Source organism: Cololabis saira, chromosome 12, assembly GCF_033807715.1.
Source record: "Cololabis saira isolate AMF1-May2022 chromosome 12, fColSai1.1, whole genome shotgun sequence".
Taxonomy (NCBI): Eukaryota; Metazoa; Chordata; class Actinopteri; order Beloniformes; family Belonidae; genus Cololabis; species Cololabis saira.
In genome coordinates this window covers 31,703,732-31,725,023 of record NC_084598.1, presented here as the reverse complement: position 1 = coordinate 31,725,023, position 21,292 = coordinate 31,703,732, and the positions used below count along the sequence as shown (strand labels likewise).

General features: G+C 41.4%; 1 protein-coding gene across 3 annotated transcripts in view; it reads left to right on the top strand.

Annotated features, from left to right (window-relative positions):
* The window catches only part of sema3b (sema domain, immunoglobulin domain (Ig), short basic domain, secreted, (semaphorin) 3B), a 127,524-nt gene that overhangs the window by 63,600 nt on the left and 42,632 nt on the right, over positions 1-21,292 (top strand). For all 3 annotated transcript variants that reach the window (XM_061736605.1, XM_061736606.1, XM_061736604.1), the window contains exons 2-4: positions 6,269-6,766; positions 11,254-11,411; positions 14,481-14,543. In XM_061736605.1, coding sequence (XP_061592589.1) covers positions 6,574-6,766; positions 11,254-11,411; positions 14,481-14,543 — 414 coding nt within the window. In that variant the 5' untranslated portion in view covers positions 6,269-6,573. The remainder of the gene's footprint in view (positions 1-6,268; positions 6,767-11,253; positions 11,412-14,480; positions 14,544-21,292) is intronic.

Here is a 21,292-nt window from a genome sequence, read left to right as displayed (position 1 = left end):
GCTTCTGCGCACTCGTGCAACACATCTGGAAGTCCATTAATTCCTGCATCAACCTCTGTGATGTCATTACGAAACTCCTCCTCCTCGTGTCGTCTTAGAGTTTAATCTCCCAATGTGCATTGCAAAACTTGAACTAGTGGAAGTCCAAATTCGATTTAATGATCTCCGGTAATGGGTTACAACAAATATTCGGAGCTTCGTGTTCACAAGTTGAGTGATGATGTGTGGAGCCAGTGTGGTCCACTGATGAGTGGTTCACACGTGAGGCACTGAACAAATGAAGTCCACACGCACGTAACCGAGCAAGAGGGGCGTACATATGCAATGCTGAATGAGTGCATACGCCTGAGGCCTAAAGGAGTGTCAGAGCAGTGTTCAAGACTGACCGGAGAGAGGGTAGTCTTTTAAAAAAAAAAATCCATGAATTGAAAAATTCTGGATGTCGACATAAACATCCATCCATCCATTTTCTATACACGCTTTATCCTTTGCAGGGTCACAGTCTGCTGGAGCCTATCCTAGCTAATTTCAGGGAGACACAGGGGTTCACCTTGGACAGGTCGCCAGTCCATCGCAGGGCCACATATACAGACAGACAGACAACCAGACATACTCACACTCACACCTACGGGCAATTTATAATCATCAGTTAACCTACTATGCATGTTTTTGGACTGTGGGAGAAAGCCAGAGTACCTGGAGAGAACCCATGCAAGCACGGGGAGAACATGCAAACTCCACACAGAAAGAACCTGCCGGGCCAGGGAGTCAAACCGGGAACCTTCTCGCTGTGAGGCAACAGTGCTAACCACCAAGCCACCGTGCTGCCCTCAAAATAAACACATATCCAGATATCTGAGTATTCCATCCAGGTAGAACTACAAAGCCAAATAGCTCGCAGGCTGATTCTTTGGAAAAACTAACATTTGTTTGACTTTGCAGTAAAATCTAGCGGAGGATCATCATTGGTAAGCTAACATAGGAGGCCGCTGAGCGTAGGCTACATTTGGTTGGCGGTTCACGCTTCTTTCAACAAAAAACATTCCACAAAATACGCAACACACCTGGGAGACTGATCTCTTCACTAACATATCCCACACAACTGGATGGTAAAAGCACCTCCAGTTTCTCTCCCACAACTCCTCAATAAAAAGTTGCCGTTCAAGCCATCCGTAAAAAATTCTTTGTGGTGCATGTTTTTTACAGATTTAGGGAAGCTACACGAAACAAGGCACTATGTGTGTATCACGTTGATAATGTGTTGCCGTGGAACAGAGATCTCATTTAATCACTTAAAATCCTGCTTATTTAGTTTAGCTTCAGTCCTTCATCTCCACGTCTCCTGTCAATCAAACTAAATCAAAAGCTACCAGTTACCTGCTGCTTCAGTCCTCTCGCTCCGTAAAGCTCAGGCCCTCCTCTGGCTCGCTCCCTCCATGTTACCCCCTCCCATCCACCCATCCACCCATGCATCCCGCCTTTCTTCTCTTTTGCAGCAAGGCTTAAACTTGTTGGTCACATGCCAGGGAAAGTCCTTTCTTTCCACAGGAAAACAATTGCCTGCTTTTTCTCCATCACCTCTTGCCTCACTCGTTTTCTCCTCCATCCCCGCCGCCTTCCATCACTTTCCCATTCTTTTCGTGGGACTGCATGCACGCCGGCATGCTGCAGGGTTGAAGTGATTCGTCGTCTACGTCTCGAGCTTTCAGAGGTTCCCACTTATACTCTCAATCGCTGCTTTTGTTTTTCCTGCCTTTTCAAATCTTTCTTCCCATTTTACGTCTTACCAGATTTCTACAAATTCTCATATGCCTCCATCCTCATTTCCACTTGCTTTTTCCTTCGTTTAAAAAAAAAAAACTTCTTACTTTTCTTTCTCCTTCTCTGCATTCATTTTTTGAGCTATTAGACATACTGTACCTATCCTCTCGATAACTTTTTCTCCTTGCCATAACAGAAGTTGCTTTTTTTTGGTCCTTTCTTATCTCTCTTCATACTCAAAGAAGCAGGAAAGACTTTTTCTGACCATCAGTGTCTCTTGTTCTCACTTCTCTGCTCTGGTTTGACTCTGGAAGTGAAAGGCTACAGGTTAAGCTGTTAATAGTCATTCATTCATTCCTGGACGCAGTACTATAGTGTTGCACTCTAACCTCGCTCTGTAAAGGCCCGTCACACCCAGGAGGCGGGCTGCTTTGTTCGGCCGTCTCTATTTAGGCTGGTTTTTGACAGGACAGCTTGGCCCCATGTCCCCCCACGAATCTCTGCCTTTGTCTTTATTTTTAATCCAGTCCCTCTTGGCATGCTGCTGCTACATGTCTATTGAAGCTGAACTGAATGCAAGTGTCAGCGGTCCCGGTGGCTTTTTTACTTTCTCTTATTAAGGTACATTATTAAGCACACAAGGAGTTTGTGTATTTGTGCACAAGTATGTGTGAGTTTGCAGACGTAAGTGCTGACAGGAAGGAGTTTGCAGATGAGGATATAAGCAAGTGTTTGTGAGGACCAATAATAGTCCCCTGAAGGTGATGATGGTAGATGTAGTGGACACACTCAGATACTGAGACGCACACACACATGCCCTGGGGAGGCTCGGAGGACCAATGAGACCTGTGGTTTGTTTTATAGCCCCGGTAACTCCCAGGATCCGTGATGTGAACTGTGTAAGTGCATGTGCGTGCGTGTTTATCTTTGTGTGTCACGGATCTGCAGCTGACGAAAGTGCTGACGTCCTTCTCCTTGAAACACTGCAGCATTTCTGCAGCTAAATGCAGAACCTCCTGCACACGCACCAACTCTCTCCAACAGTTTTTTGCACCGGTTAAGGTTCGCTTGGGGTTGACTCGTGACTTGTCTGTTTTTATATTTTGTTTTAAGCATCAGACATGAAGTAGTCCCACGTTCATAGAGGAACCCCAGGCGGTTTAATATTCAGATAACGGGACATTGGAGCTTATGTTCTGTCCACTGCTACCATGTGCACTTTTGTCCATTCATGAATGTGTGTGTGTGTTTACACACTGCAGGGCATGAGTGAGTTTATGTTCTCGTTAAGCTCTGTCCTGTTGTTGTGGCCAGGCAGCCATGAGCTTATGAGAGCTCTCCTGTGTCCACGCTTCAATGGCTCCATTATTCATAAAACTCTGTGCCAACAGCCTTGACGGCTCTGTGTGCATGTGGGAGAGAGTTGGTTTGTGTCTTTACATCTATGTATGTTTTGGTGTTCGCATGGGTGCTTTAAAGTCATCGCTGGAGCTCGCAGAGATTCTCCAACTTGACATTTGGGAACTGATGTTATATTTGTCCCAAGTGGAACTGTGGAAGTTTGTTTTCTGATGATGATGCTCTGGACTCAAAACTCTTTTCCCCATGTTCCTCTGTGTTTATTGGCATGCAAAAGTTTGGACGTCATCGGTCGGAATTTCTTTTACTTTGAAGTTAAGTGTGGAGATGAGAAGATGCTTCAAAACATTCACATGCCACATTTTTATGAACCTCTAAACAATTTTTGTTTTGGCTAAGGATCTGATCTGGTCTCAGAGTCTTATTAGATAATAATTATATAATCAGTTAACAATACTCATTACGAAAGGTCAAGATACAGTTTTCCAAACTGATCAAATCCTGACCTAAATAACACTGGTCATGTGCTCCTCTAGCAACAGCCTAAAACACTTAATAGGTGATTTATGCTTCTGAATGGAACCAACCTGCAGATGTTTGCCACAGCTGGGCACAGGGTCCCATGACTTCCCCGGAAATGTAACTACAACTCAGGCTGATGTGGGCCGCAAGAAATGGGATTTTTTTTTGGCAGCATCTCGCTGTACTTCCTTCCTTGTAATTCATGCTATTACTTCTTCTTTGTCATCGTCAAGCTGGATGGAAAGAGTGGAAGTTAGCCTAGCCAGCCATACAGTTTTCTCAGAATTCTCTTTCATGAGAAAATGGTTTTGATACCACTCCCAGTTGCGAATATTTCCACTGATACAGTATGTACCGAACTTGTCACAATAGGCACGTCTCCACTAGCGGGTAGAATTTTCGTGGCCGGGCCGCGAGCGCGCGTTTCCATTACTAGGAACTGCCCTGTAACGTGGCCTTCAGGAATCTTTACGGAGCCAAAAAACTACCCTGTAGTAGGAGAGGGGTGTGTTTCGTACGAAAGGGGGTGGGTGGTCTCTGCTGATTGGGTGTTCTAAAAGCAGGAAATTACGTTTAGCCCTCTCACTCAACTCAAATCATATGACCACAAATCATTTAAGCATTTTGACCAGACATTTTGCTACGAGTACATTTGATGAAGTTGGAGATTACATAAAAAAACTAAACAATGGATGGACCGATGAGTCGGTTCAGGTCTTGATGTCATGTTACACCAATATAGAGGTCCGACGGGGGTTCTTTTAATCTCTATCGCTACAACCATGGTGTATGTTTAAAAACAAAAACAAGTAGCATCCGTTGTTTACGTTTCTTGTTCTTTTCATTTTTCCGCTGGTCGTTTGTGAACTGCAAAAAATGAGCATTATCGCCACCCTGTGGTCGGCGGCGCTATTTCTTTGCAGTCAAAGGTTCTTGTGAGGCGCTACAGTGTAATGGAGACGTGGCAGCTGAAGGGCCCTTTTAGGGTTCTTGTCTGACGGGTTTACCCTGAACTCCCGCTAGTGGAAACAAGCCTAATGGTGGGTGGGCTTTATGTGATGACTAATACCAGTTGCAGAACTTCTTATAACATCTTGGATCAACTTTTTTTTGTTGTTTTGGATTGAAGAGGTGAAGAAAATTAGACGGCTAGCCGGGCTTTGCAAAAGTTGATATGGTACTATGTCTTAGCTATGTGAAAAACGGGCATAGTTGCCACATATAACCATAAATTCAAGCTTCAGTTTACAAAAGACCACGTTAAAAAATCTGAAATATTTCGAAACAAAAACTGCAATGGAGGTTTTTTTGGTTGCGTGGAGCAAAAGTTTTTTTGGGGAAAATTTAATTTTATTAAAAGATTACCTCTATTTTTTATTATTATTATTTAAAAAAGTGAAAAAGTAACTTAAAACTGATATTTAAGCAATCTTTTTATTATATCTCATGGAACTCAAATAATCTTTTCCTTATTTTTTGAGGGGATCACTTGAGAATCAGCTGGAAATGTGTTGTCAGAGAAGAGCTGCTGGCTACTGTTGAAAAATGGCTTAAGTGTGTAAAACCTTTTCTTAAAAAGTGCCATATAAGAATAGATGCTGTTATTTGGACTGATAATGCCCCCGTTTGCACTGTCAGAAATATCCCCCTGCCATATGAAGAAGAGAATTATTAAGCTGCTGGTCTCACTGCCAAGGCATAAAAGGGATATTTACAGAGAGTAGCACATGAAGGGCAGTGAGTGGGGTAAATGTTGGGAGGGGAGGGAAGGGGGGGCGTCTGTCTGCCTGTAACTTGGTGCCAACTGTGAGGTGCAATATATTAAAGGAGGCCATTACCAATGAAAGGCTTTGTTGTTCCAGCTGACCACAGGGTCCAAAGTACTGACAAAGAGGCGTGTCCGTCTTGTGCACACTTCCCACAGCGTATACATTCATATATGTGTAGGCTTACAAACCGGTGACCTCGCTCTTGGTGTGGCTGTGGTGGAGGCGTGTTGTGCACACATGAAGGCCTCGAGTCGTTGAAGACTTTCCAGAGACAATGAACAAATCTATCACTCTAAAACGCTCGGAAATTCTGAAGGACTCCTAATCTTATTTATCTATTATTTGGTAACTCAATATTGGCACCAATGTTTCATTACATAAACCAACAGTGCTTCAGTAGTTGGACTCAAATACAAGCAAGGTGTCCATGCATTCATGTACCCATCTATCCATCCGTCCCATCCCTTGGGTCTTTGGTAACGGAGAGATCTGACATGGTCTTCCAGGTCGGGGTGGGGGAGAACGTGTTCTGAGTTGGCAGTGTCACAGGCATGGAGAAGTGCTGCTTGGCTTGGCATTGGACTCAGCATATCTCTAGTAACACATGCCGTCTTCATCTCTTGGATCAGTGTGTATTTTGGATGGTGTCCCTGAGTCTTGCTGTAATGTTAAAGGATTAAAGTGTCGCTTCCATAACGGAGGCTGGCATGAACGCAGCCTGACGGTGGCATCAATCTGACTAAATATACCTTAGTGTTCGCATTATGTGTGTTTATGTGTGTGTGTGTACATGGGGGTATCCCTGGCACAGGCAGTGCACATTTATGAATCCTCTGACTCTTTGTCTCTATTTTTAGGTCTCCATGCCCATGTGTGATGTCTTTGTCCTGTCCTGGATGTGAGAGGTGAACTTTGTCGTCCTTCAGGAGAGTATATCCATAGACCTCTTCAGAAGAAAAAAAGATTACACCGAGTAAGACCTGAAAAGGAAAGCTGGAAGAGAGATGAATTGAAGCTCCCGTTCTTTTCAACGAGCTCTCGTCCCTGTACGAATAAGAAGACAACCAGACAGAGCTGAACTACATAAATCAATAAACATCTTATACTGAGCATTATAAAGACACCACTTTGAAAAAGAGGAATTTGCTTCAAGTGTTCCAAGATGATGACCGTGATGATGATGATGGTGGCCATGATGGTCACCTGCAGCTCCCTGTTGCTGCTGGGGCTGGCTGCTGCCCACGCCTCCTCGAGCACCATGACTCGTGCTTCCTCTTCGTCTACATCCTCCTCATCCTCCTCGTCTTCTTCGTCTTCATCATCGTCCTCACCACGTATGAAGCTTTCTTACAAAGGTAAGAACACAAGTTGCACCTTTTTAAAAAAAAATAAGCTTCTCCTCTTTAATTCTTTGCGCCCTTCATTGAATCGCCTGCAAAACCAAGTCGATCTCCACTGACTCCCATATTAAATGTCCAACTTTACAGCAGAAAAGAACATATTCAAAGTCTCTTTGAAGTGACAGCTGTGTTGCAGTTTTTGTTAGTAACAGCTACCTTTCATCACTTTAGCTACGATGGTGAATTTGACATCAGATCTTTGAGTAATAACCTAACTGAAGATACTATTCTTATTTTAAAGATAATATGGTTCGTTGTGCTGTTAATTGTACAACCAGATTGCTGGGATCAGCTTTGGCAAGAGTCGAGAGGGAAACATAGTCAAGGAGCTGGAAGCAGCTACTTTCAACCCCGGTCGAAGGCGGCTAGCAAGGGCTAAGTGATGGACATTCAGTCTGGCTGTGGCTTATTGACTGCTATCGCTTGTCGCACCTGGGTCTTCTGGTCGAGCAACCTTTGCCTCTGACCATTTCTGGAAATCTCCAAGTTGAGTAAATGCACCACAAGCCAACGGGCAGCTGACTGCGCTCTGCTGCGGCGGGTGGAGCGGCACGTGGTTACTCACAGGCCTCAAGGAAACGAGCGAGCACTTGTGCCCGTGTAGCTCTGCACGTCCTTGTTTCAGCTCTGACAGCATTCATTGAAATTAATATGGATGAATGGATATAATTAGAATGAGTGTACGGTAACGCTAGTTAGTGTAATAGCTTAGCATGAGCTAAGCCAAGCTAAAATAGCCAGCGTGTGGTTACTGAACTCAGCTGGGTGTGTACCAGCTGGCTTCTAGGTTCCCTCATTTTGCCCATTGGCCTACTTTTTGATCAACTGGGGCCGGGCGCCGACAGCTCCCGGTAATGTTGTCCAAACTGACTCTGATTTTATAAAGTGTTTGTCTAGCTATTTTGATTCTACACTGGTCCAACGCTGCTCATAAGCCCACACACACACACACACACACACACACACACACACACACACACACACACACACACACACACACACACACACACACACACACACACACACACACACACACACACACACACACACACACACACACACAAATTCATCATCTGTTTTATGTAATGTACCAGGCATATCCGTTTCAAAGTAAACACTCCTTAACAGTAGCCAGCTGTAATTTGTGGTTGCTGTGATTTGCAACCACAAACTCGCACACACACATACACACACAAACACACACACTCAAAGCTCGAACATACAGAAGCCAAGTTTTGTATGTCAGAAGAAGGCCGCTCAATACCCAACACAACCACATAAACCAGGGATGTGTTCCATCACTGAAAGCTGCCGATTACAGCCCGAACGTCCTCACCAAGGACGAGGGGCTCGGCGAAGGTTTACTGCATGGCTAAAATATGTGCTCCCTTTAATTTCAGTCGAAGAGCACATGTCCAATACAGGATGGGAAAGATGGATGAATGTTTAAGTGTCATTTGGCACAAAAAAGAGTAAGCAAGAACCTTTTTCCTCAGTAAAATAACTTAAGTCTTTAAAAGGAGCTGTGTGATTGTCATGAAGCATGAAGTTTTTTTTTTTTTTTTTTTTAACAATCTCAGCAGTAAGTTGGGCATAAGTCAGCAATAGTTGAAACAGATGCAGTAATTCAAGTATCAGCGGAACTAATTTTAGCTTCCTCAGAAATGCGTCTGTTACCCATTGTTTTGTCTGCTGGTTTGGGTAACGTTAGCATTACCGCACGCTAATATAAAACCCAACACGTAGCAGCCATATGCAGCATTGTAAAGTTGGTTAGATCTGATAAGATCTTCATTTGTACCCCAGCCACTAAGCAAAATTTTATATATTGTAAAGTGTTAATTTACATCTGCGGGAACTGCATAGGCTCCATGTTTACCTTTAACTTCTAAAAATATACAGTAAAATAACCTAAAATCTCACAGGTTTACATATACATTATATATATATATATATATATATATATATATATATATATATATATATATATATATATATATATATATATATATATATATACATACATACATACAAGCCCAATATTCATATGAAGGAAATTCTACCTGTCGATGAATCCTTAGAGGCAAGCACTTGTTTTTCTTTAAGTTATTGCAAGAGATGAAGTCTTACAACAAAAGTGGTAACAGCAAAGATTTGGGACTTGTGGGATAGTCTACCTTCTATCCATCATTTCTGGCTGTTAAAGGCAGGGAAACTGATTTTAAACACAAAGAAAAATGTTCATACACAGCCCTGGCTCTGTAAACTGTAAACAGATATATTGTTATGGTTTGTCCTCCGAAATCCTATCAACATGCTTGGCAGAGTTCACGATGGGGCGTGTTTTCTCGGGAGCACTAGGAGAGGCAGGGAGGAGCTATTTCTGCATTTATTTTAATTATATCAACCGATGTAATGTCATCCAGAAATCCCCCCTGCCTTTAACTGCCTCATCATATCATTTTTGAGCGTTTAGCTCTGCCAAACAATCTAGATGAGCATTTCTGCCTCTAGTTGCACATGGACCTCTGTAGCTAACCTTTCACAGAAACTCATCTATTAGTTCATGCATCTACATAAAGCTGTTTTATTGGTCAATTTCTCAGTGAGTGGTTCTTGATTATACAGATATCAGTTATTGTTTAATTAATCACCTCCACACTTCCTCATTGCCATATGAATATGGACACCCATTCACCAATGAATAATCATCTAATGATGGATTAATCGAAGATTTCCTTTGGCAACTTTTGGGGAAGTATTTATTAAATACTTATCTATGTTTGTTCCGATTCTCAGTCATTCAGATCATCTAATATGATTAGGAGTTATATGTTACTTAAAGGTTTAATGGTTTGTTTTCAAAATATGTCTGCCTCTTAATGGTTTTTCCAACATCTCCTAGCAAACCTTTAAATCTCTATGGTAGGATTCTTTAACTTTTACAAGGCCAAAGGTGGCTGACGGCAAACATGTGATTTTTATTACACGTCTTCTTTAGGCCCAAGTCTGTTTTAACCAAATTATGACAGGACTGAGTTCTGATGTCATAGAGCTGACTTTTATTTGTTGAAAAAAAGTCAGAGCAAAAACAAAGCCTTTGAAATGATGAAGAAATGTGGGCTTCGGTCTTGTTTCCTTCAGCGGGGACAGCAGAGAAGGGTGCAGTCTTTTTATTATATGGCTTTTCTGGCTAAGACCCTTTTTTCCATTGACTTTTGGTTAACTATTATAGCTTAAATTTACAAATACAGCTGGATTTTCCTAGGCACTGTTCCCACAGAATGTGTTTTTGCCAGTTTGGAAACAGCAAGGACATTAAATTTTTCCACTGAAGCCATTACTGTCAGGATTTTGGACTGTCTCGACACAAGCCACTGGCCTCAGGAAACAAGATTTTCGATATAATAAAACAATGGTCTAATCTTTTCATCGACCATATAATTTGCTAGAGTCCTGTATCTAACCAGTTGATTAGAATATACGTTTAGGTCCAGAAGCGTTTGGACATTGACAGTTTTTATGATTTTTCCCTTATTTATCCCCACAATGGATGCGAAATAAAACAACCCAGATGAGTTCCAAGTGTAGACTTTAGCTTCAATTTGTGAGGGTTCAAAGAAATAAGGCCTCTGCCATTTAGGAATCAAAGTAATTTAAAGCAAAGTACCTCAATTTTACAGGGATTAAACAACATAATTGTACATTCAGCCTGAAGTCCGGGGCACATGGACATCACCAGATTCTGAACCTCCTCCCTGGAGATGCTTTGCCAGACCAACATCAGTTGCTGTTTGTAGGTCTTGGTACCTTCAGTTCTGTCTTCAGTAAATGAAAAGCATGATGTTTGTGAATCAGGCAAATTACTTGGTCATTGAATAACATTTATATTTCTTTTACATTCAAAAAATATTGCGTTGCTTTTGCAGTATGTTTAGTATCATTATCGATCTGCATTGTGAAGCACCATCTTCTCATCTGTTTTGCAGCATTCGGCTGAATATGAGCAGAGAGTACAGCCCTGACACCTCAGGATTCATCTGGCTGTGTCTATCAGCAGTCACGTTATCAATAAACAGCAGTCGGCCTGTTATGTTTGCAACCATAAATGCCCATACCATATTACTGCCTCCACCATGTTTGACACATGATGTCACATCTTTGTTTTATCTCATGTGGTAGGGATAGGGTAAAGGTAGCATACAAGCAGTGGCCATGGAAAGATATAGATGCACGTTTGTATAGACATTCAAATCTTTCACTTAAAAGGGACGAAAGATCCCTTTCGCAATTAGCAATGCAATTTAGTTTGCATTGAATAGGAACATAGGCTTGAGTGATAAAAAAAAAAATCAACTTTACATTTTCAGTTATCACAAAACTATTAGCAGCAGGTGGTTGAATCTGAGAGGAAACACGCTTAAAAACGTCCTTTTCTTCAGACCTGCAGCAGTTTCACGGAGTGCGGCGGTTTGAGCTGGAACGTTCCTGCTGCTTCAGCGCCCTGCTGCTGGACGAGGAGCGGGGCCGACTCTTCGTCGGGGCCAAGAACTTCTTGCTGTCCCTCTCATTGGACAACATTGCCAAACAAGATCACAAGGTAAAAGCCATAAGATTTTGAGAAATTAAACTTTTTCCATTTTAATTTCAGTCCACTTTGTTAAGTATATCAGGTGTGCTTATCAAAGTGGTCGGTGAGTGTGTGTATTGTCTTAATAACTGTTCATGTACCTTGAAAATGTTGGCACACCGCCACAACGCAACACAGAACGTGCCGGACTAACTGTAGCAGATCAGAAGCAGGTTTTACCTATTGACTGATACAAGAACATCCAAGAGCCACCTCCTGTAGTTCTCCAGGGGAGATAGTGATCTGTTCCATGGCCAGCTGAGAGATATGATCTCTTCCGAGTGTCTGCCTTGTGGTCTCCTCACTGTTGGGTATTTAAGTCAGTTTCTATTCAATAATACCTTATGAATCTTCTAAGGAAAATTCCATATACATGCCTGAAGGGAGCGTCCAGAGGTGCAACCCCACCAGGTGACTAAACCAATTCAACTGGCTCCTTTTTGACGGGGAGGACCAGCGACTCTCTGACTCCCTCCCTAATGACCGAAGGTCTCACTATATCTGTGTATCTCATTCTTTTGGTCACTACCCACACTTTGTGATCATAGGTGAGGGTGGAAACGTGGGTTAACCTGTGAAGACAGAGTTGTGCTTTTCTCAGACTGGTTGTTTGATTATACAAAAACATCCGGAGGCAGTTTCTTTTGTCTGTTGCTACTGCCCACTGGGAATCAATTGAATCCAGGGAACCACATGACTTCTTTCTGTCAATGTGGAAAAGAGTTAGGATGTTTGGCTAGTAAACTCTATCATATGGTCAAGAAATGTACATGAACAACTGTGTGTATTTCTTTGTTTAAATTGATTTATTAATTTAGTTTGCATTGATTAGGAAGCAGATGACATAACTGAGTCAGGAGTTGATGAAAGTCAGGAAGTTGGATTTATGTGCAGCAACTATCAAACTTTTTAAAATTGTATTTAATTGAATTCATTATTTCTGTTTCCAAGCTAGGAAATACATAATTTGTGAGTGTGGCCTCAAAGGAATGACAAAAAATAGGAATGTATAGAAGTGCTGACACACACATGTTCTCCTTGCACATACTGTATGTGCTACCCATGGGCTCCAGAGGCAAATGTGGGATTAATAGAGAAAGGTAGAAAATCACAGAACTGGACAGAGATGAAAAGGCTGTTTGACCTTTTTTTTTAATCGTATATAATGTTTCCTATCTACTTTTTTGACCTTCAAAGCTTCAAAAGACTGTGAACTTCAAGGCTCACCATATAACTCCCGAAAATCCAGTGAGAATGTATATAAACAGGGAAATCTGTATCCATATAAGTTAAATTCATCCCTCTTGAAACATCTCTCCACAGCTGTTTGAGGTAAAGTGCATCTTCGCTGTGTTAGATCTGAAACCTGTGATGGTTTTAGATCTATCGACATTTTTAACATATAACCAAGGTGCAGAGAGTCAAAGTCATTTTCGCCATGTGGTCAGATTTAGATGGAATAAAGACCTTTCATAATAGTGGAGAAAGTTCCAGATGGAGAAGGACCGAAGAGGACAGGAGAGAAACAGAAACAGGAAATCAGCTCAACGAAGGAATGTTGAGAATGTTCTGGTATTATTAAGACTCTTAAAAGAACTTCAAAGTTTAGTCCAAAAACATATTAGCCTGCTTTTTGTCAACCCCATGCGCTGATAAAAAGATTAATACTGGTCTATGCATCCAATAACACATGCACTTGCAGCATCACTGTTTCCAGGCAACACGCAGTGAGAGTTTAAGAATTCAGCGACGTCTGTCAGCTAGCCAGCGCAACTTCAAAATCAGTTTCCAAAAACTTCTAGTTCCCCAGGTGTATTTTGGATATATATCTGGATCACTTGCCTTGAAATAATCGTCATCATCTGATGACTTCACAAAGCCAATCACGTTAGCCGCTGGCTAGTCACACTTAGGGTTGCCACCTTTCAGAAATAGAAATAAGGGACGCCCTGATTTCAGCAGCGCAGGAGCCAAAAGAAAAAAGCCCCCAAACTTCTAAACTGAAAAAAAATGTGTTTATTTTTATATAAAAAAACAAAATGCTTTGATTTCAAGTTTAAAGTGCTTTAATAGCATTGAACTTGCATGACTGTACAGACAGCCAACCATATAGCAACTGAAATAGCCTCCTATGTATGTCCACATCAGCCAAGATGGATAATATAGCCTACAGGTGAAGAATATGGTGTAAAAGTTAATTTATTGCAATAATCCAACTAGAATATGGTGTAAAAGTTAATTTATTTCAATAATTCAACTAGAATATGGTGTAAAAGTGAATTTATTTCAATAATCCAACTAGAATATGGTGTAAAAGTTAATTTATTTCAATAATTCAACTAGAATATGGTGTAAAAGTTAACTTATTTCAATAATTCAACTAGAATATGGTGTAAAAGTTAATGAAAATACGGTACAAATCGTGTCCCGTATTAGTTCAATACGGGACGCAACATTTTTTTCTCAAATAAAGGACAATTCCGTATTTTACGGGACGGGTGGCAACCCTAGTCACACTGTAGGCGTAATTTCCAATGGCGTTGTAACATTGCTATGCGTGATCACTGCACCTGGGTTGTGGCACTTACAAATCACAACATGTGAAGTAAGAACATGTCTGTGCTGTTAGACATTTATTGTTTTTGACAAGGGTAGGTGTAGCAATCCATCTCCAGTGACTATGCTAAGCTTGACTAGCATGGCTTGGTTACATGGAGAAGAAAGTGGTATTTACCATATAATCACCCTCTGGGGCTGGTAGGAAATAAACTCATTCCCACAATGTTGGGATATCCCTTTAAGGCAGGGGTGTCCAATGCCAGTCCTTGAAGGCTGCTGGCATACATGATTTAAATGTTTCCCTCCTCAAACATGTCTTACTGAATCACCATCAGCTTGTCATCAAGATCTTACACAACCCTGTCAATTGTCCACTAATTTGAATCAGGTGCTTTATGGGTTTTAAAAGACTGATAATTGAGAGAATAAATCGTGACTATATGTGAAACCATCACCTGACCTTTGCCTGCCATGTTTCAGATCTACTGGCCCGCCCCGGTGGACTGGAGAGAGGAGTGTAACTGGGCCGGGAAGGACATCACTGTAAGTCTTTTCACGCCTCTTTAACTTCCCCAGTGTTATCTCACCCCCTTTTCTTTTCCGCTTTGGTTTATACTGCTTTTATGGCACCTGAAAAACATCAAGTATCCCACGATTCCAAGTGAAAATTGCACTCCGACAAAAAAGATCAAAGGTCTGGAGTCAGCTTTTCTAGATCAAGACTATCATAAAGCCAGTGATTTTGGAATCAGTGATAATATTTAACCCCAACTTATCAGCTGGACATAAAACATCATCATTTCTTGTTCAAAGCCTTCATAAACATCAGACAGATTCCTTATCAGCCTCCAGGCATCGCACACTGTACACAGCACAAAGAAATAGGAGGCCCGTGGAGCTCCTCATAGAGGAGATAACTGTCCACTCCTTGCAAGCCAACACAATGCTACCTTTTAATCCACTGTAGTCATGGGAGTCATCACAAGACAGAATCATAACATGTAAACTGATTACACGTAATAATAGGTGCAGCACTCCCACTTCTGAAACTGCCATGTGGTGAGATCACTTCCTCAAAATCTAGTTATTTTAAATCACATGTAACAAGATCTACAGTCTAATACAAGGTCAAAGATGTTTGCTTTGTTTCTGCAAAGTTTGTACTGTGTTAAAGTTACGTAGCTACCACCACCGGTGAGAATGTGTATGAATGAATAATGATCTCTGTAAAGTGCTCTGGGTGCCTTGAAGGGCGCTAGATAAAACCAAGTCATTATTATTATTATTATTATTATTATTATTATTAAAGACAATGTGGTAGTGAAATTACTGTAGTTTCATACACAAAGTGTTTTTTATCTGTATTGTAAATGAGAACTCAAACTTCTCTGGATCACGGTTTTAGAAAAACTCGGATAGTTGAAAGATGGTGAAGAAAATGTTTGTATTGGCAGTGAAGTCATGAAAGTAGGTTTAAAAAAAATGTGAACTTGTCATCGAATAGTACTGATGTGTTAACAGAAATACGTGGTAATGTGGTCTTTCCAACCTCCTTGAAAGCAACTAAGACAAAGTAATATTGAGAAATATGTATAAGAGGAAGAATGCTATGATCTGGAAAAATTCAGACCAATCCCTTTTGTTGTGGTCCGTATCGACTCGACGTGTGCAACAACACAGACCAACAACATGTAGGAACTTGAAATTAAACCCAACGATAGGTGCTCTCAAGATCTGATGTGCAACTTTTTAATTCGTAGTCGACTTTGTCCGCAGACTGTGCTCCACTGAACCTTTGACCTGCTGCAACACTCTCATTATACTTAATCCAAACATAAACCGCCCTCATCGCTCCTTCGGTCTTCTCTTTGCCTGCCAACATTCATTTAACCCTAAGGCCTTTTTGAGCCGCAGTAACACATTATTGTTTCCAACAATACACCAAAAAGAAAATACTGGATGTGTTCTAATTATGTGTCTAAATTCGGGTTCTACTTCACTGACCAACAGTAGCCGCTGAAAGCAAAAAGACCACCCAGGATTTAATAACACACATTTATATATGTCTGCACCTGTAAAAGTGTGTGTGTCTGTGTGTATTACTCTGGAAACTGTAATGTTAATGTAGACCTTCCACAAATTTCATTCTGTATTAACTATTTATGCTCATTTATCAGACAATCTGAGTAATATATGTTCAAACATCCAACTTCTGGTTGTGTGTGTGTGTGTGTGTCCGTGTGTGTGGATGTAAAACAAACCCGTCATCAGCGTGATTATGCAGCTGTGGGAGACGGACAACGAGCTCCATTCATGCTTAAAGCCAAGCTCCAGTTTCACCTGACCAGGAGACTGTCTGCATGTGTGTGTGCGTTCAGGTTTCACCTGTGTGTGTGTTTGTGTTTGTCCGATTTGTGCGTGTTTGAAAGAGAGACAGAGAGTGACGGCAGAGAAAGTGAATGCCAAAGAGAATTAGTGAAATTGTTCCAAAGAAAGAGAGAAAGAAACTGATAAGAAAATGAAATTTTGTGGCGGTGGGAGGGGCAGGGGGTGGAGTGTTTGAAAACAGATGGTGCATTGTGAAGTATTTTGTCCCTGCTTGGTTATTCTGCTTTTTCTGGCTAGTGAAATGTTATTTTAATACTTTGTGAAGCTCTTCCCGCCTCCACACAAGAACTAAACTGACCTCACACCTCTGATCCTAATTACGGGCGGTTGTGTTTCTACTAAGGTCTCACTGGGTCTTATCCCTTTCCTCCTATTTGTTTCCCTCCGATTTTGTATTTTCTCTTTTTAATCTAAATATTTTGTAAATCTTGTGTCTTTTTCAATATCTCTCTGTACACACTTACCAAGAAGTGGGGAACATATCTCCAGCATGATGGTTGTGCTGTTACACATCCTGCAACTATACCACACCACTCCGTCAAGACTTTACATTTTATTTGAACACTGGATAGTGTCTTTTTTGGGGAAGGAAAAAAAAAACAAACTTGACGCAACCCATTGATTCAATCCTGCAGGCGTCTAGATTTCTGCAAAGCTTCATTGTATGAAGTTCTCAGGTGGGAGGCCACTGAAGGATAATCATCCTTTCAGTAATGACTCCTACTTTGCCGGATTTTTCAGGCTGAATGAAACAAAGACGTGGAAGTTCATGTGAATTATATGACTCTGTATAAGGGCCATCAGCCGTAACCATCCACGCTATGAAAACTCTCTTGTGAGGTGGATCTGGTACCCCTCCCATTCACAGCTGTTTCCGCTGGTACCGAAGCAATCGCAGTGGGAGGGGTGGGTCTGTTATGACAGGAGCATCAAAAAGAGCCATGATTTAAAAAAAAAACAACTAAAAAACAAGGTGGCTTCAGAAGCGCCGATAACACAATGGATCAATAAGTTTTTACCATAACGCCGACAACAGTCTTTCACTGGCGTTCCTGCTACACCAAACACCATTTTGGACGTCTTTTATTGGTTCTAGTCTGGCTGTCGTCATGTATTTAGCTTTTGTCGTTCTTTTGCAATGCATTAATAAAAAAAACACACTTATATTATTCAATCAAAACTGAATTACAACCCTGGAACCCGAGATTGATCCTAAAGAAGTGGGGAACCTGCCACCGTCAGTTACTCTTTCACAGTTTTCAATATGGAACAAGGTTTTTGCATAAAATGTTTCAATACAGCAACTAAATCAACGGCCCTACTGAGATTGATGTAAGAACGTAGTGAGCTGTGATAGAGCACTTTGATTGGATAACACAGTGGTACTGAACTCTTTTATTGGCATAAAGCTACGTTAAGTTCAGCGTTTTTGACGCCCCGGTGGGACACGCCACAAGCCCGACATGCTTCGTATAGCTGCAGAACATGCAACCTCACTCTCCATAGAACATCCTTACAATGAAGACCAGATGTAAGTCTTTGTCTTTGAGCGGTAAAGAATTCACCAGGCTAATTATTGGTATAACCAAGGCGATAATATTCAGTGAGAAACGCCAACATTTTCAAAGGTTAGAAGAAAAAATAAAAACTCATACCTATAAACCTCAAGAGTCCAAGGAGATGAATTACAAGAAAAACTTGGAACTGACCACAAGGGGACATGTATCTCATTTGGTTAATATTTACTCTCATGTAGTCCTATGCAATCAGAAAATCAGTGACATACGAATAAAATAAAACAAATTAAGTATACACAGGCTGTTGTGAGTGCAAATATTAAATCGCAAACATTTAAAGGAGCTTGATGCCGGATTGTGGCAGGATTTAAGAAAAAAATCCGTATACACTTTAAGTTTTCTAGTAATAATGTCAGATGAAGCGTTCCAAACCCAAAAGAATGAGCCCTCTAGTGTATCTCTCCTTTGCCTTGAACAGGCTGTGTGCTGCAAAATGTGCTGCAATTCGGTCCCAAATTTCCCGCGCTGGGCTGCGGATGTGACATCACATGACGCTGCATGCGCGTTCTCCCCGTTCTCCCGTGCCGGCTTCACTGTTGGCTGCAGTACCCCCGACAGCCGTCGTTGTGAAGGGTGGCGCTAGAGAGTCTCATTTCTTAAAAGGAGCCTCATGCTCCTTTAACTTAGCTTAAGTTTGATGGCATATACGACAACTTCAGTTTCATTCACAGCCTACTTAAGTGTGAATGACCAGCACTGGCGCCGGCTGTGACATCAGTCACACACAACTTTGAGCACAAGCGTGAGTAAAACTGTGGTTTAAGATGCACTGTGTAAGCCATGCTAACAGACACTGTGAAAGGCCAGAGTTGTCATCACATAAAAGGTTAAATTTAAATTAGTCTCCATTTTAACCCTATAATGTCAGATATATCACATTTGATGGATGAATGTCTGAGAAGTTTGGACCATTTGTGATGACAAGAAAAATATATTTTTAGACATTGTTAAATTTAAAATTGTAAGTATTTTTGATTTCAGTATTTAATTATAAAGAAAAAAATATTATTTTTGTGTTAGTTCATGTCAGGCATTAAAGGGTTAACTACCACAAACAACCATTAAGGCCAGTGTAGGCTGTACACACACACACTACACACAAAGCAGGAAATGGTTTGCCCACATAAGTCACCTTATCATTCACGCACACAAATATAGAGTACAGGAGAGCCACCTGACATGCACACAGACACACTAAAACAAACACAGACGCATGCACATAAACACAGGCAAACGTGGCCGGTAAACAGTTGACACTTGACTCAGTCTGACTCGGATTTCGAGGCATTGCTGAAGGGCCGGGGCTGCATTTAAATCCACAGGATGAGGGTTTGTGTGTTTATGGCGCCGTTTCAGAACCCACTTTGTTACTTTCTCCGTCTTCCAACATCCATTTAGCAGTCATCGAATAAACATTAATGATGTAATTTGTTTTTCCTATTCTAGCAGATTCAAATTATATCTTTAAAAAATAATTTCTGGTGTTTCAGCAACATTCGTCTTCGACTGCTGGAGAGCCCACTTGGTTGAGCAGACACTCAACCAGCCCAGGTTCACGTCCCGATCGGTGGCATTCTGCTGCAACCCCCCCTTCCCATTTTCTCTCTGAAGAGTATCAAACGAGTTCTTTAAAAAAATAACACTGATCTGCAGTTATAGTACTTGCCAAATGAGCAACAAAGCTGTAAATGATGTTGCAGTTGACCGGCAGAGAAATTGCTCATTAAAATTGAATTGCCTACTGGGGAAAAAAAAGAAAAAAGAACAATGAGTGGCTGGACAAACTACTGCACACTACAGGGGTCCTTTGGTTGTATCTCATTTCAGTATTTAGTGTTTGTTTGTTTGTTTTGCAGTAATCATGCAGATGTTAAATAAGTTATTGATTTTTGTTGTCCTGCAACCAAAGGGGAAACTCAGCGGAGCTGCACTTGAAAGCTCAGGGGTTTTTTAGATGCTGATATGTGCACAACTCATTCAGGGTACACAGACCACATAACTACATGCTAATGTAAAAGGAGTTAAAGAAAACATATTATTCTCTGTTATTTCAAAGCTCAGGGGTTGGAGTCAGCCACTTGACTCCAACATCCCTTCTTTCATTCATCAACATACCATATTTCACTGTTATATACCAGCTTATGCACCACTGTGACCAGCTTTCACTATAGTGGACCATTGCATTATGGGATACGGTATGTGAGGTAGGACTGGTTGGGTGCATACTGGAGACTTTCCCAGAACGACTAAGGACCACATCAGTATGACCAAGGGGAGCGCAATTTGGGGTTCACTGTTCTGACCATTGACATTTTGGCACGTGACAAGGATTGAGTCGCTGACCTTCTGGTTGGAGGGCAACCGATCACTCACTACCTGCCCACAAGTTGCTACCCACCACTCCACAACCACAACAGCTGTAGCAGTGAGTGGTTTTGAAAATGGCCAATGTTACGACTTTCCACTAAGTACTTCTGTGGTTCAACAAATGCATTATGACCTAAAACTGGATGGAAATATAGATGGGAAAGCTAGATAATTTCACTTTGATCTGAGCCAGTGATGTTAGCCAGGCTAGCCATCCTCAATCTTTACTTCTTCAACACAAAGAAGGGGTCTGGCTCCTCTGATGACCAGGGGGCTGTACCAACAGACGCAGAAGAAACTTCCTCCAGACGCCACTGAAATATGTGATGTAGGCAAAGCGACAACCGAACTACTATCAACAATATGGTGTGCAATGGAGTAGGAATGCTGGTGGATGGCTGTTGTTGGTTTTGCAGTAAAAACTTGACGATCCAAGGTGTTACTAGAAATTCTGCATTTATATTGGTTGTTTGGAATAGTGGCTGTTGGATTCTCCTGCACAAGACAAGTCACAGCTTAAGATCCACTCCTGTCTGGTTGCTTGGCCGTGGATTTGAGTAACACCAGACCAAAGAGCCAGTCGTCCATTTTAGAGATTTGAAGCACATATGAGGAGAAGTTCAGTATGGAAGCTGGAAAGCTCAGTGTTACTGTGATACCATTTGTCCAACCATTAGACACAAAACTAGTCCTGAACAATACTCAACAAGTAGGAAGAACCTGTACAAGGAAATCCACCTCCTACATAGTTTGCAGGTCCATTTCAGCGTCCAAACAAATGTCCACGGTGCAACAAAATCCTCATCAGCAGACACGATTCAAAGGCATTCCCAGGCCATTACACTGAGCTGTGTTGGATATCTACAGTGTACTGCCATTTCAGCCTAACCAAACTTTTTTCAGGCTTTTTCTCACTATCTGAGCAGGAAAGAAAGATAAACTTTTTTATGTCCAAACTGC